The sequence below is a fragment of the Haliaeetus leucocephalus genome, unplaced genomic scaffold (genome assembly GCF_000737465.1).
Source record: "Haliaeetus leucocephalus isolate CR32 unplaced genomic scaffold, Haliaeetus_leucocephalus-4.0 Scaffold295, whole genome shotgun sequence".
NCBI classification, from domain to species: domain Eukaryota; kingdom Metazoa; phylum Chordata; class Aves; order Accipitriformes; family Accipitridae; genus Haliaeetus; species Haliaeetus leucocephalus.
The window spans coordinates 3,243,290-3,258,382 of record NW_010972731.1 but is presented as its reverse complement, the minus strand read 5'-3'; the positions used below and the strand labels follow the sequence as shown (position 1 = coordinate 3,258,382).

Sequence of the window (15,093 nt, the reverse complement as noted above, 5' to 3'; positions counted from 1 at the left end):
ACATGACTCTGAGAAAATTAGGTTTGGGTCTTCCAGTCAAAACTGAGAAATTTGACCAACAGAAGTGACGGATCACACTGCAGTAGAGAAAAAAGTCTAAATAACTAATGGGCTAAGTAATAAGGTTTTGGGTAAACAGAGCAACAGAAGAAATTGCTTTAGAAATTGCTCTACATAAAACATTTGTTGAATACATTGCTTTTGTGAACATAAAAGCCTGTCTCTGTGGATAATTTGTCAAGGGGAAAAGATACTCAATTCAAAACAATAAAGTCGTCTTTGTAGGCTATGTCTCCACATTCATTTTTATTCAAAGGTCTAGAAGACAGTTCTATTAGAAATATCTGAGCAATTAAGCAATCTACACATTGTTCCCTTAAGTACGTGTTCGGCGGGATAGAAAGAATATAGTGTTATTTCCCAGACTACCTGGTGAGATGAAAAACGTTCTCCACAGTTTCTTGTCACGAGTAACATCTCGTATTTCTCTCGTCATGTTAACCAGTCTACCTGCAACTGGTGGCACGCGACGGAAATCCAGGATCCTGGAAGAGAAAGAGAAGAGATAGTTTATGTAAAGGATTAAAATACAGTGATAGTGATAGGTTTTAGGAAGGTTCATTACACTCTGAAGGCACATTTATCTGTGGTCTTTAAGGAGTAAAAAGCCCATCAACTTTAAACTGGATAATCCTTTGTATAATATATTACAAAATATGTCCTGAATATGATCAGCTCTGACTTCCCTACATAGTATTGAGCAGATGCAAAATACAGAAGAGTATGGGGACACATTGTTCCATGAAAAAACATGAAGACGCATAGAATTCCAGAAATAAGAGACAGTAGGAACTTATTTTTGACTTTGTGCTACTTCGGGATTGTTGTAACATGCATTTTGCTCACCAATTTTTTAAGTGACTTGAGGAATGGGGTTTCAGCCTCTTTCTTCCATAAACACCGTCTAATAGTAATTTTTTTTCTGGCAGTCTTAGTATTTGTTTGATTTATTTGCTTCTGCTCCTCTCTGTTTTAATACCCTTATACCAACCTAAACAATCTCCCTGAGACGAAAAATTTTCCCACGGGCAAAGGCTAGGTGAAGAGCCTTTCTCTACCCCAAACTTCCTCGCCTTAATAGATCATTAAAAACTGCCTGTGAAGCATTGCTATTAGATACAGTAAAAGAGCAAAGGCCCCACACAAAGCCTCCCCATAGTGGGATTTTTATGTCCACTGTCTGCTGATAAGATTTTCTATGTTGGGTAGCAACTGCTTTTTCTGCTTAGTGTGCAGATATTTAACATACCTCCCTGCAGGAACTCCATTAATGTTTTTTCCTACAGCACCATCTGCTTAAAATGGCAATATAAAATATAAAACAGAAGGGATCAACGCCAAGGTCAACAACAATAAAATAGAGAAGATCCTTGAAGGATCTGACCAGGATGGCTCTTGATGGCAAGTCTACCCTGTGCCACCCGCTGACGGGTTCCCTTATCCTAACCATCAACCCAGAAGGCAGCAATACTACACGTACCCCCAAATCATCTGTGGCCCCAAAGCTTCAAGCTTTTGAAAGGATGTTTCTTGGCACTCGGGTGTGAAAGATGCTTCAGTTCTAACCCAACCTGTGAAATGCCGTGGTTTCTAGCCATACCGTTAATAATTCATCACTATTAAGTCCTGCTCCTAGTCTGGGCAGGCTGAGAGGGCTGCAGACCCTTCCCAGCCTTGGGGTAGCCACCATACCCTGCACTAATTCTGCCTGGGGGGACACTTTCAGCTAACAGGAGCATGGGATGCCCACCATTGCCCTCTCCTTTCCACTAACTTGTGGCCTAAATACGCTCCCGATATGGGACGGCCGCAGCTTTTTGCTGTGAAACCAGAACTCCCTCCCCATCTCAATTATTCCTCTCTGAATACTCACCCCGTTCCCCACGTCTCGCTCGGATTTGCGTGCCCTGGAGCTAACGGGGTGAGCCAGACTCCTGTCACACTCGCGCGACGTACTCCCCGGGAGACGGGTCCCCTCCACATGCACTTCAAGATCACAGGGGAAATTCATTTCTCCGCTCCTCTTCAATACAATTTCTCTTTCTTTTTGAGAATTACTTATTGCCAGGTTCCTCATTCCCAGAGCAAGTCACATTTCCTAATTATTAATCTACCCTTTCATCATCTGCCATTTCATTTATTCTTGGCGTTTGCCCACCTTTGTTCCATTTTTCCCTCTTTTAAAAGTAATTCAGTTACAGGGCTGGCCAAGTGCAGAAACTTATCACAATATTTCCACTTTTCTTTTAATGCAAATCCATTTTACTTGCCTGTCCAAATGAAATGCTGCTATTTCTGCATTATGTCTTTCATAGTCTGAGAAATAAAAAAAGTCAGGTGGGGTTTCTTGTTCTCTGGTTTGTCTGCAAAGAAAAACAAGGAAAGTGTTTTAATGAAGGGTTAGCATTTCTAAGGAGCAGTACTCAGTCATCAGCATGTTATTCAGGAGTTCAGTATCATTTGCTTAATGGAAGGCCTTTAAATACTTCATGTGTGCATTATTTGCCACGTAGCTTTCATTTTATCTTCTTTTTTAAACTACTGTAACAAAAAAATAAGAATTCAAGACTTGTGCATGCAGGCTGCTGTCACAAAGCTATTCCACTCAAGACTCTCGCTCTATTTAACGAGATCTGTTTTATCACTCTCAAACATTTCATTAGTGATAGCGGTGAAGACAATGTCATTTCATTAAATTATCATTAACTGTAATTATGAAATTTCCAAAAGTAATAACATTTTTCTTTCATCCTTGGCAGCCATGCAGCTTCTATCTAAAATATGACTCTCCTTTTATATTACGTAGAGCCAAAAGTGACATGTTTTTCTCATTTCAGAAGAAATGGGATCATTGCAGTTTGACGGCCACGACATATGTCATGTTTCAAAGAACATTAACAAGACCGTGCTCCAGAGAGGATGCAGAATTTGTTGTTTCTTCAGTTTTAAGAACCAATAAAAAATGTCATTCTGATGGAAAGGCCAAAGCTTCAACACTGAACTCCATGGAAAATAGAAAGCTCTATATAACAGAGGAGAAAATCCTGGTCTCACTTTAGGCAATTTCCAGTCCTGATGGCTTTTGGATGGAGCACAACTCAGGCAGTTGACCAGTACCGTGTCTGGGTCCCACCTCAACCTGCATCATGCCCTATTTTGAAGGCTTAAACAGGAGATAAGCACTGCAAAGCTGTTCTGTGAAGCATCTGCAAGGGAGGACAGCTCCCCAGAAGAGGAAAACAAAGCTCTTTCTCATTCCCCGCTGTCACAGGTGGCCAGCTGACAGCTCGTGCGTCACCCATGCTACACACTGGCAATTAAAATACAACTTCTGCACCGTGACCTTGTTGCATGAAAGGCTTTGGGGTGGTGCAGGCGCAGAGCTCAAACCTCCAGAGAATTTGCAGCAAGCCCTAATTATGGGGCTTGTTGGGAACATGAAGCTGTGTCTATTCCCACAAAGACCACCAGGACTACCGGGACTGGTATCTGCCTGCAAGCCCTCCCGTATCTACCTTGCTGAAGAAATCAGATGAGTGTCATGGTTTTTTGGCTATATAAAGATTTTGCTATGCAACCAGCAGGGTCTGAAAGGCAGATATCCTTTCTCAGACATTCTTCTTTACATTAACATCTTGGCGAGGTACTCTGTCTCGCCCCAAATGATGAATAATTGGCATCATAGAGACAACATCAAGATATTTGACTTGTGTCCAATATAACTCAACGTCAGAAGGGCCTCCAACACCCCAGTGATGCTCTGGCCAAAATAGCCTTGACCACTGTCATAGTAGTGGTCACGGAGGTGGCCAACACTTGGCAGAAGTCCTGCTAGGGCGTTGCTGTGGTTGCAAAGGGTTCACAAGGAGGCAAGCTAAAAGTGAGCCTGGCATAAAGTAAAAAATATTTTGCTTTGTCTCCGTAATAAATGCAAAAACGGAAGGAGCGCGCCCACAAAGAGGAATACGGGAGAGCCAGAAACCTACGGCACATCACACAATACACCATGAAATCAAGACAAGAGCTAGGAGAGCTGCAACCTCGTTGCGCATATTCCCCTCAAAAACGAAGAAATGAGGCCTGAATATAAATTCAAAGGGAAAGATTAACATATTTCCGTTGGGCAGAAAATAACACATTTGTATGTAACTTTCCCTTCCCTCCAGATTTTAAAATATTCAATTTCTTCAACAAATCTAAGACAGAAAGATTCATCCCAAGCTTTTGCAAACTTTACGCATATCAGCACAGCTGAAAAGTTGCAGAAAATATTACTAATTAGCTAATCAATGCCATCTGCTTTTTATCTCCCAAAGACTTTAAACGAATCGCGGATGTTCCTTTACAAGAAAATCTTGCTCCAGAAAATCAGACTTAAATAAGGGCTAGATCTCAGGCTTGCAAGCACAGCTATACCCCCGGCCCAGCTCCTCTGCGCTGCCTGCTCGACACGCCGGGCAGTCAGTACATCACCGCCGGTATACTCCGGTCTCTCTAATTTCACTTTTCTATTTGCTCCCTGCCACCCCCGGCAATGGCTGGGGATATTATTCGTTTGGGAGTAAGTACAGCTGTCCTGCAGGCTTAGACTTGTTTGTACATATTTCTCTCCTGTCATAATGTATTATTAAGTGGTAGCGCACCCTCCTAGAAAATCGTGAACTTGATTGTCCTAAAACCTTCAAAAATGGACACCAAATCCACAGTGCAATCTAGACAATGGAAATACCGGTATTTTTTGAACCTGACTACACATTATGAAACAAACTCCCAAGTTTCTTTGGTGCTGCAGCTGCTTCCCTCTACTTATCTACAGAAAACCGCTCTCCAGCCACAGTCCCCACGGCCCATGCCCATGTCAAACAAGTATGGTACCCACTTTTCTGCCTCTTGGAAATATTGGGTTATTCTGAACGTAGACTGGAAGGAGGATTTCCGAAACCCCCAAGCTGCTTTACATTCCTTATGTTCCTTCGCAAAGCTCTGCAGAACTAAATTGTAGCAGATCCAAACGTGAAGCGCTCTTCTGAAATAACCTTGAAAAATCCTTTCTGCTGACTTATTCCAATATCCCATAGATAGAACAGGAATCTTGTTCCTTGGATCTGACTTTAGCTGGCAAGAGTTTTCTTCAAACATACATTTATTGTTAATTTGATGTCTGCAGCAGCACCTAAAGAGATTCGTTGGTAATTCCTCAGCCACAGTAAGCTGCCGTACCGCCAGCAAACACTAACCTGTGTGATGATCACAGTCTAAGGCATACAACTGAATTTAAAAAGCCACATGAGCCTAACACAGCTTTGCAGCAATGGAATCAATGGGCTGTTACGAGAACAGCTTTAACAGTGTTAAAAGGGCACCTACATCATACTCTATATTTTTTTCTCTATCCAATGTGTTTATGCCTGATTTTATTTTATCCACGTTAAAAAAGTCGCTATGTTTTAGTGTGCACAATCTAAATATGCATTGCCTGCTTTGGTGCTAATTCTTCTAGTGATCTATTCTTGTGTATATGTATAGAGAGATGGAAGATCAAACTCTGACATACAGTCAGCAAGTCCTATCAGTTACTCTGGCTTTAGATCGTGGTAACTGGCCCTCAGTCTCTAAGGCTGGGAAAGGGACACGCACTCGGAGTCCCTTCCAGGTCAAGTAAAGTCTCTTCTAAAACGACACTGGAACCGACCCACCCCACAGCATGTTTTAAATCAGAATTGCATTTTAAAGGGGAAAAAACCCCAACGCTCAAGTTATTTTGGTTTTATTACTTGATGGCTATTGAAGGTTATTTTCTAATAAAATGACCCGTAATGAGATATTTAAGCAATCAGACCAATATGCCGAACCTCCGCAGAAGGGTACGCTTCTGAGGGACAATAAATTAAAGCAATGGTCAGAGCTCCTCAGTGCCAGCGGTAACAGCTCACCACGTGCAGAGGACAGGTTCTGCACAGGTTGCAGACAGTGGGAGAGGATTTCTGGCAGCAGCTCTTATTTTGCAAACAGTTGGAATCTGGTGATCTCTCTTTAGAGAAGGATTTGGCAGATATTTATAACGGCAGGCTGGGAAGCTCTGGAGGAGAGACAGATGGAGGTCTGTTGATACTGCACACACTTAAAAATTACACAGTGGCACCAGACCAATTACAGCATAAGGAAAAGACAAATCAGCACGGTAAGACTAGTAGAGCAGAAATAAGAACTAAGGGGAAATCAAAGTCCATGAAAATTTCCCTGCCATGGCACAAATCGGAGAAAACACGGGAAGTAAGGAACGATTTTAAACAGGACAGGGACACATTTGCTTTGACACAAGATGAGCTGCAACTGTGATCTCATCTTGTGGCTAGAAAAGCAAGTCATGCTTACAAATACAAGAAATAAAGCTCCTCTGATAAATGAAGAGAGTCAGGAATAAATCTGGTGAGTCAGCTCCATCCTAGCTATGGTTGGGACCTGTTTTGGTGTTCAGTAGTATTTGGATAAACCAACACAGCGATTTGTGTGCAGAAATAATTGCAAAGCCTCAAGTTTTTCTTAAATGTTTCTGTAAACATTTTTTGGCCAAATACTTGGTCCCCCAAACCCCAACATTAATAATTTCTTGCCTTTTTTTTTTTCCTGCCATTCGTGAACCTCATCACCACAGTGAGATTGCAGGCTCTGCAGACTCTCTGGCATTTCAGAAAATGCCGTTATAGAAACTCAGCTTTTAACGTGGAAATCTATATTTAGTCTCCAGGATCACTCGCAAACACCTGCCTAAATTACCAGGATTAATACCCACCAGGGCCATCTATTACTCGAAAGAATCCTGCCTCGATGCCAGACTTCCTCCGCTCTGGGGGGGTCCTATTATCTGTACAGCAGCCAAAAAGCTAGAAAATAGGGCAAACATCCCAATCTGAGTCAAGTGTTATCCTGACAGACACATGCTGTCTTCCTATGCCGCAGTCCAGAGACATTTCAGAGACACCTTTTGCGTCAACCCCCCCCGTGTACCTTAACTAATCAAAGGACGTGCCGCTGATTTGAAAACAGCTCCTTTTAAATAGGTTGCGCTCCGTTTCTGACACGTAATCAGGGGAATCAACCACGGGGATTAGGGATGATTATGGATCACAACAAGGAGCTTTGCCACAGCAGGGAGTGGGTTTGCTTGGGTTAGCCCATTTTGCAGATGGACACCCTGACCCTCTCCAGCCAGGGAAATTCGGCAGCAGCAAAATCACTAAGAGACGGAACAGGCCAACAAGGTATGGTAATTGCACCGGCAGGGACACGACTAACATTGATAAGAGCGTAATTTGGCTATTGGAACAGATAACTGGAGATTATCCGGGTCTACCCACAGCTACAGGTCGCTATTCTTCTCCTTTGGAAAGCAGCTTTCCTCCCTTCTAGGGGAGTATTTAAGGTGTTTAAATACCTGTCCTGGAGCCGAGTTGCAGGCTCAACAGTTAATATAGAGTGTCACCTGAGTGATAAAATATAGTTAATACAAGACTAAAAGGCTACCACTCAGCAGTTTGCTGCTGTTTCAATGACTTTGTGGCCTGCGAGGGACTTGGGGACTTCTTGCGTTTGGAAGCGCCACGGTGGGGCTTTGTAGGCAGCCCCTTGCTCCGGCAAGCAACCGAAGCACAGATGCTCCATCAAGTCCGAGAGCCTTTCTTCCAACACAGACAGGCATGAAATCTCCCCAACCCTCGCCTGTGAAGTTCTTCTTTGTACTAGTAGGAAACTCAGACTGAAAGTCCGGTGTCTGCTTGCAAGATTTCCTCCCCGCCCCCCCGCAACCCTTATGTCAAATTGGATTGTGCAGCAGGGGCATCTAGAGTGCCCTGAGATAATCTAAAGCTTATTATTCTAAGTGAAGGAGGCAGCCCATGGAAAAAAAATGATGTCTCGGAGGCAGCTGCAGTCCTTAGGAGGGTACTTAGATTTTGCATGCAGAGTCGTATCATCCTGGAGGGCTTTCGATGCGTTTGGCACCAGTTAGAACAGGTGGAAAAAATGCCACTTAATTTTATAATACATTTTAGTGGCTTGGTAAGTCCTTAGGAAGATAAATGATATTGCTAAAGCAGCTACATCTACAGTAGCGGAGATATCTGGTGCCTATTTCTGACTCCTTATGGAGTCTTGGCAGCTGATGGCTTTGGCTTTATCAAAGTGTTCTGCGACGAAGAGCACTCCCAGGAACGATACGAGCTGTTTACAAGAGCAGAATACGGTCCAGAAAATGAGTGGCCAATCCAGGAATGCAAAGACATGCAATTTAAGTGGTACAGAAAGGATGTTTGGCCCGTTTCATTGCTATCATCCGAATGACAATATGGGCCTCTGCAGGATATTCAGGCTTCTCCCGTTTAAGTAGCAGTTCTGCAGCTAGAAAAAATGAGAGAATATTTACTGTGGCAGAAAGACAGAAATTCACACAGGGATGTGATAGCAATAGGAATAATTAGCAAACCGCCAAAAGGATAAATACCGAGATCATGCTGTTGCATGCCAGCCCCGGAGTGCTTTTCTCCCGAGCAGATGAAGAGAGCTTGACAACAGCACATGCTCAAGGACCAGTTAGCTTAATATAAATCATAAACTTCTGATGCAGAGAATGACAATAAGCTTCCAAAAGAGCATTTGTATATCGAAATATCTCGTTACCTGCCACAGGAGGATAGTGGGGCGAAGAGGGGGAGAAGATCCGCAGGGAAACAGTATATTAAGGTGGGTTTGCTTTCCATTTCCAGTTGCGGAATCAAAGAAAAAAAAAGGCTCAGGAGGTCACCTAACCCATCCCCTGGCCCCAGGGCAAGATCAGCTATACCTAAACCATTCTTGACAGACGTCGCTATAACGTGACCTCCCCAATGTCCTTTCACAAGCCCATGGCTACAGCCCTCTCCTCCTTGTCCCCGTGTGCTGGCCTTAACTCTTCTGCCCATTTCCCGTCTCGCTTTTCTTCCTCGCTCCATGATCAAGGCAAAACCATCCCAGCAAGACTTGCTGCAGCTGAGCTGAGTGCCTTTCCTAGGAAGGAATACATGCCAGAACCTAGGAAGGCAGACACACCAGAACAACTGGCTCCCATTCCTGAAAAGAGCATCCACAAGCCCAGACCTGGGAATTAAGCCTTAACACCTTTAGACTGCAGATTCCTCAGCTCAGAGGCCCCTTCTTTACTAAGCACAACTCATTTATTCTCAATTCATTAAAAACTCAACCAACCCAAAGCCTTGAAAGCCTACTTTAGGCCTTCCCCTTAAAACCAGCACCGTTTCTAGAAGACACTGAAGCAACCTCTGATTCCTCTACATAGATCAGGGCAGTTGTGCAAAACCAGTCCCTTGCTTGGACTAGCACCAGTGAAAGGTTCCTGCCATCCCATGCACAAGATGTAGATAGATACACATACATGTAAAAGCAGATTTTCACCTGAGCAAAACATGAGTTACCACTCCTGACTACACAAGCAGATATGATATGAAGGGATGAATAATCAGGGTAACTAATATGATCCAAGAATATGAAAGATTCATTTTATTCTCCACTAAAATATAAAAATAATAATAAAACCAGACATTTTCCTCTTCTTTGGGGCTTTTCTGTTCTTTCTAGTGTTCTGGATTCGGTATTAATATCTCAAAATGTACTCTCTCTATACCGTTGCCTTCACTGACATTGTGCTGACAGTAAAGTCAGGGCATAATCTCACCAATCATCATTTCATTGTCTACCAGCACAGGAGAATAGCTCTTTTTTTCATTCATTCTTTTGCGCTTTCAGATACATAGGACATGAAGAGAATCTTTGATCAGCACAAAACATATAAGAGTTTGATCAACTGGGAAAATTTCCTTCAGCAATTCAGAATATTACTTCCAGCTCTGCGTAGTAAGTAGCTGCCTGTCACCATGGGAAAAGCAAATGGAAAAAAAATATTAGCGTAAGCACATTTGTCAGGATGTCTTCCCCACCCGCGCGTTTCGGCGCGACAGCCAGCAGTCCCCTTCCCGCTCCCAGCAAACGCGGCTAAAGAGGGGGGGGTCCCTGTGCTGGGGGCTGCACTTTCAGCCTGGTCAGAGCTCAGATTCCCAGGTTGTTTACGTTAATTAGTTGTTATTATTGGCGTTGTTGTTATTTGGAAGATGGCTGAAAAGAAAGCAAAATGAAAGGCTGTTACAAAGCAGGTAAGCCATACAAAACCAGAGAGGTGAGCTCCAGCGCTACCAAACTCTAGATGGATGTATCTACGTGTGCTTAATGTATAATCCAACACATACATCAATATCTAATACTGCCTGCTCTGGTACTGGACATGATTTGACCAGACAAGCAGGATCATTCTTTATAATATTTGCCTGTATTTCCCCTGCCCCCCACAAACATCTCAAATTTAAGAGGCAGGCACAATGTTCGAGAGCAAGTAAGTTGAAAATACTTGAGGTGAGATGAGTTTTTCCAACATTATGGGATAGAGGCTGATCTCGGTTATTACTGAAAAGCAGCACCACTGAGTGCTGGGGTAAGTGAAATAAAGGGGCTTTTCACGCCCGCTTTTGTAAGCTGTGTACAGGGGTGCTTCTGTTGTAATGACACGCACGGCTGCTTTTTGGTCAGTAGTGGGGACTGAAGTGTGTATTTCCAAAATTCGAAGCTCAGCTCTTCATACCTTGCTTTAAAGAAGCCTACCCTCTGCGCAGGGAGCTCAGTGGGAGGTATATAATCCATACTGGTACGCTGATTGCGCGGGAGGCAGCACATGCATGCAGAATTGCAGGTGTGCAAGTGTGGGGGAGTTGCTGGGCGTTCATCTTCCTCTCCCTCTTTCGGGGTGCTGGCGGGGAGAGGGGATGCGGGATGGAGAAGAGATGAATGTTGATGCCATGGTTTGGCTAGGTGGCAGTGCCCGTTGGCTAGATATTTTTTTCTACCATCCAGAAAAAGCAGGGCTTGTACAGAAAAACACATGAGTCATGGTATGGAGAGAAAGGGAAGCTCGAGGAAGCTCCTGTCACTGATGTACTTTGCAGATATAAAAATTCTTACCCCAGAAATAAGATTTGATTCACGTTTGAGATAGATAGAAACCTGACCTGACATACAGGAGTTGAAAGATTAAGAGGTACTTGACAGCACAACAAAAGAGTTCCCAGTGCCAACGTGAATAGGGTCAATGCTGTTGCCACAGCAGGGAGAAAAAAAGCCTCGTAGCAATTAAATAAGCAGGAGGCATCATTAATAAGGTGCTACAATGATATTTTGTGTCTTTCTTTAAGGTATTGTCATTAAGAAACTATATCGCTATCAGTATTTTCTGCTTCTGTATGGCTTGGATTCCTTGGTGCTCTTAAACAAGTGGTGTGAGCATTTTTGCCATGCCAAGCCCATGATATCCGTCATCTTTCCCCTTGATTTATCCCTTTGAGGCTCTGTTGTACATTGTCTGCTGGCCATAAATTGCAAACATGAAAAATGATACAGCTGCAAAAACTATTTTTGAAAAACAGGCAGTGCAAACAGAGCTCAGTGTGAGCCCAGGTACCTTCAGCCTTTCTTCAGGAAAAAGACTGCAGAATATTTTCTACAGAGGTTTTTCGGTGCGTAACATTTGTAGAGCTCTGAGAGCACAGGAGGAAAAATGTATGTAAAATTAGAAGTCTGAAGCATTTCTTCAGCCCCGAGAATGTTATTTAATATGTCTGGGGTCATTAAGGGTAGGGATTTAATGGAACAATAACATTAAACATATTAGAAGCATAGCAGAGCTCAAATTTCTTTCAGCTTGTTGGATTTTTTTCTTTTTGCTGTATGTGATATATGTGCCATTGAAATTCCAGGGTTCACAATGGGTTCCAGTTCAAAATAGGTTGGAAAAAGTAATTACTGTGAATCTGATGTATTGATACATAACTTCTTCCTTTTTATTCATGAGTTTCCTCCCTGTCATTCTGAGAACCGTGAATGCTAGTAAGCTTGTCCTCAAAATCTCCCAGGAAGCAGGAAAATATTAGCCCCATTTTTCAGCAAAAGCTGCAAAACATGGAGCTATTAAGGATTCAGCTCTGCCCTAAGCGAAGCACTCTAGCCTCATTAAGCACATGCTTAACTTTGGGCACACATATAGCCAGTGAACTACACGTGTCCTTGACAGTCAAGCACAGACTTAATACTTCCTCGGAGCTCTTTTGTGCTCAGCGCTTTGCAAGAACAAGCCAGTGATAAGCACCAGATCCCCGCAGCAGCTCTGGCCACTCACCCCGTCCACTTCCAGACTCACAGTTGGTTTTTTTCTTCTTTTTCCACACATGACAACAACTACTCTGGGGAAAAAAATGTGTTGTTCTGCCAGAAGTACAAATCAGTTTGGCCACAGGCTTTGGTAGATCCCAGATGTCACCTTTCGGGTTGACACTGAGGTCTGCAGGTCCTAGGTGTGCTCAAGACTCCTTGTACCCGAATAACTGCACCATGCAAAGCACTGCAACTCCTCTAAACAAAAAAATAATTACTTTTCTTACTTCTATTGCCAGACTAACCGGAAATAAGACTCAAATCCTGGCTTTCAGTGTGTTTCCTGCCCCACACAGGGAAATACAAATAGATCTAGAAAAGCTCAGACAACTTGAATGAGCTCTTATATTCCAGAAACGCCATTTGAGCCGTGCGAGGTACAGGAACGGGCTGAAGGGCTGCAGGCAGTATGTATGAGCAGTAAAGACCCAACACTTTCCTCTCCAGCCCAAGTGGAAGAAGTTGTTTGGACTGAATATTGACACAACTAGAAGCACCACAGTGTTTGCACTCTGTATTCAGCCCATTTGGTACAGGCTCCCTCTTTCAGTTTGCAGTTCAGAGTTTGAATTTCTCCTCTCCTTCTCTCAAATGAAATGTTTGCAGTTCTTAAGATTGTTTAAGAGGGATAAAACCTAATACAATCACACCTCTCTATTAGCCATAGCAGCTGTCATTTTATTGTGGCTTGGAAGAATAAATAAAAGGATGCTCAAGCTCCAGCTATGAAAGTGAAAAATCCTTTCAAATGTCACTGTTCTGTGTCATGGGTGACCTACATATCTGCATTTGTACAGGGGAGCTTCACTTTTCCAAGGACTCCGAAGGAATAACCATGCTAACTTATGGCATGCTCCCTCCTCCCTTCCCACCTACCCGTGCAGAAGTCAAACACTTTTGGCTTTTTATTTACAGTTTACCATTCAAGAGCTACTGAATACTGAATGGCACAGAGTTAAGTGCCTGAGATTTTGCAGATAAATAATTACCGTCAAAATCATTAACAGGACAGAGCCTACATGGTGTGTATGTGTAGACCAATACATCAAAACCAGCATGAAATTCTCATTTGTACAGCGAGCTGCTTTTACCAGCTATGGATCTCAAAGTCTGGATCTTGTCCTCACAGCCAGTACAAAACGAGAAACAGGGGATCGGAACAGCGAAGCACCTTGTGCAATTTCCTCCTGCAAATCCCAGGTCTTCTGAGCGCCAGCCGACAGCTCAGCTCAAGCCACTACAGCCCAGAACCCCCCCGGAGTGCCCCGCACGGGGGGCCAGAGGATGCGCTCGTGCCCAGTCCTTCTGCTGGTCAGCCCTAAACATTCACCAGAAGAACTGCCGGTTTTGCTTTTTGAGCTTGTTTCAATGCCAAATCCTGAGAATCTTCCATAATTATGCCAGTGAGGCCAGCAGGCATGTGGTTACTGCAAGATAATCGCTCCCCAGGGCTGAGTGTTTCTAATTCCTCGGAGGTGTGATTTCCCAATAAAGCACACGCACCCCTGAACTCGCCTTACCGCTGCTATTAACATTTCTTAATGTGTGGCAAAGGGTGATGTGCCTCTCTGAGCTGGAAAGAAGGTGTAATTGCCTGTTTCAGACTACTTTGTGGTTACAAAAGAAATGGGAATTGCTTTGATATGGTGCGGTATTTCATTGCTCTAATAAAGCAAACTATGCAACCTCTCTTTTTTTATTTATTTTATTTTTACTCCTGTCTCATTACTACTCCTCCTGTCAGCAACCATGATCTCCGTGAAGGGCGTCTAACTTAGTCTTTGCCCTAAGCTCCTTCTGCGGTTCGCAGGTAAACTTCCATATTTTAATATATTTTCTTCCCAGCCAGAATTTTGCCTAAACAAGGAATGCAGAACAGCACTTTGTTGCTCCCCATGCCCCGGCTGTTCATGGGCACTGGTCCCATCCTGCTGCAAAAACCAGCGGCTGCTCAACACGTCTCTGAGGCTGATTTCCCCTGACGGACAAGTGTCCCACCTGGGTTATTCCTGTCTGCAAAGTGTTACGTGTTTGGGAATGTGCGGACGTCACCACTTCGTCATTTTGAGCATTTCTCAGGTAGTTGCTTTCTGACTGGCAGCTGCCAAGGTGATTTACAAGCGCAAATACTCCAGGGTATTTGCTCCTAAACCTCTTGAGAACAGCGTTTCCCAGTCTCGGTCAGACGACGCTCCCACTTTTCCAGAAGAAAGAATCCACGGACCATCTTAGTATTAACTCAAACATTTCACTCTCTGGATAAATTTGAATTAACTAACTATCTTTCTCAACTTTGGATGTTCATTTATTGCATGAGTAAGAGTGTACTGGGTTAGGAGCCCTTTTTTGTAGCCGTTTCACAGATTAATTGTGCTGCTTTACAAAACTATAAAAAACTTTACTTTCTCTCTGAACTTCTCCTCTTCCAGGCTGGAAACCCCCACTGCTAATCCGCTCTTTATATTAAGGGCACCACATGAGTCACAAATTTCATTGGAAATTACACATCAGGGTCCTTTTAGCTTGCAACCGTCTGGATAAAGGGTGGGTTAACGCTCTGCAGCCCACGGGGAGTCGCTGTGTTACTCCCAGGGGAAAATCAAGCCGTATTAGCGTCTCTTCCCTCTTCTGCATCTCCACTGAGAAGGCGGATTTTAATCTCCTGACCTCCACACGGGCCCTGCTTCTGGGGGCTGCAAACGTAGTCCCCGCTCCCCACAGAGCATT

At 43.6% G+C, this 15,093-nt stretch overlaps 1 protein-coding gene across 1 annotated transcript in view; it reads right to left on the bottom strand.

The window, feature by feature from the left end:
• The window catches only part of FAM20C (family with sequence similarity 20, member C), a 58,042-nt gene that overhangs the window by 11,515 nt on the left and 31,434 nt on the right, over positions 1-15,093 (bottom strand). The window contains 2 exon segments of the mRNA XM_010570245.1: positions 430-545; positions 2,331-2,423. Coding sequence (XP_010568547.1) covers positions 430-545; positions 2,331-2,423 — 209 coding nt within the window.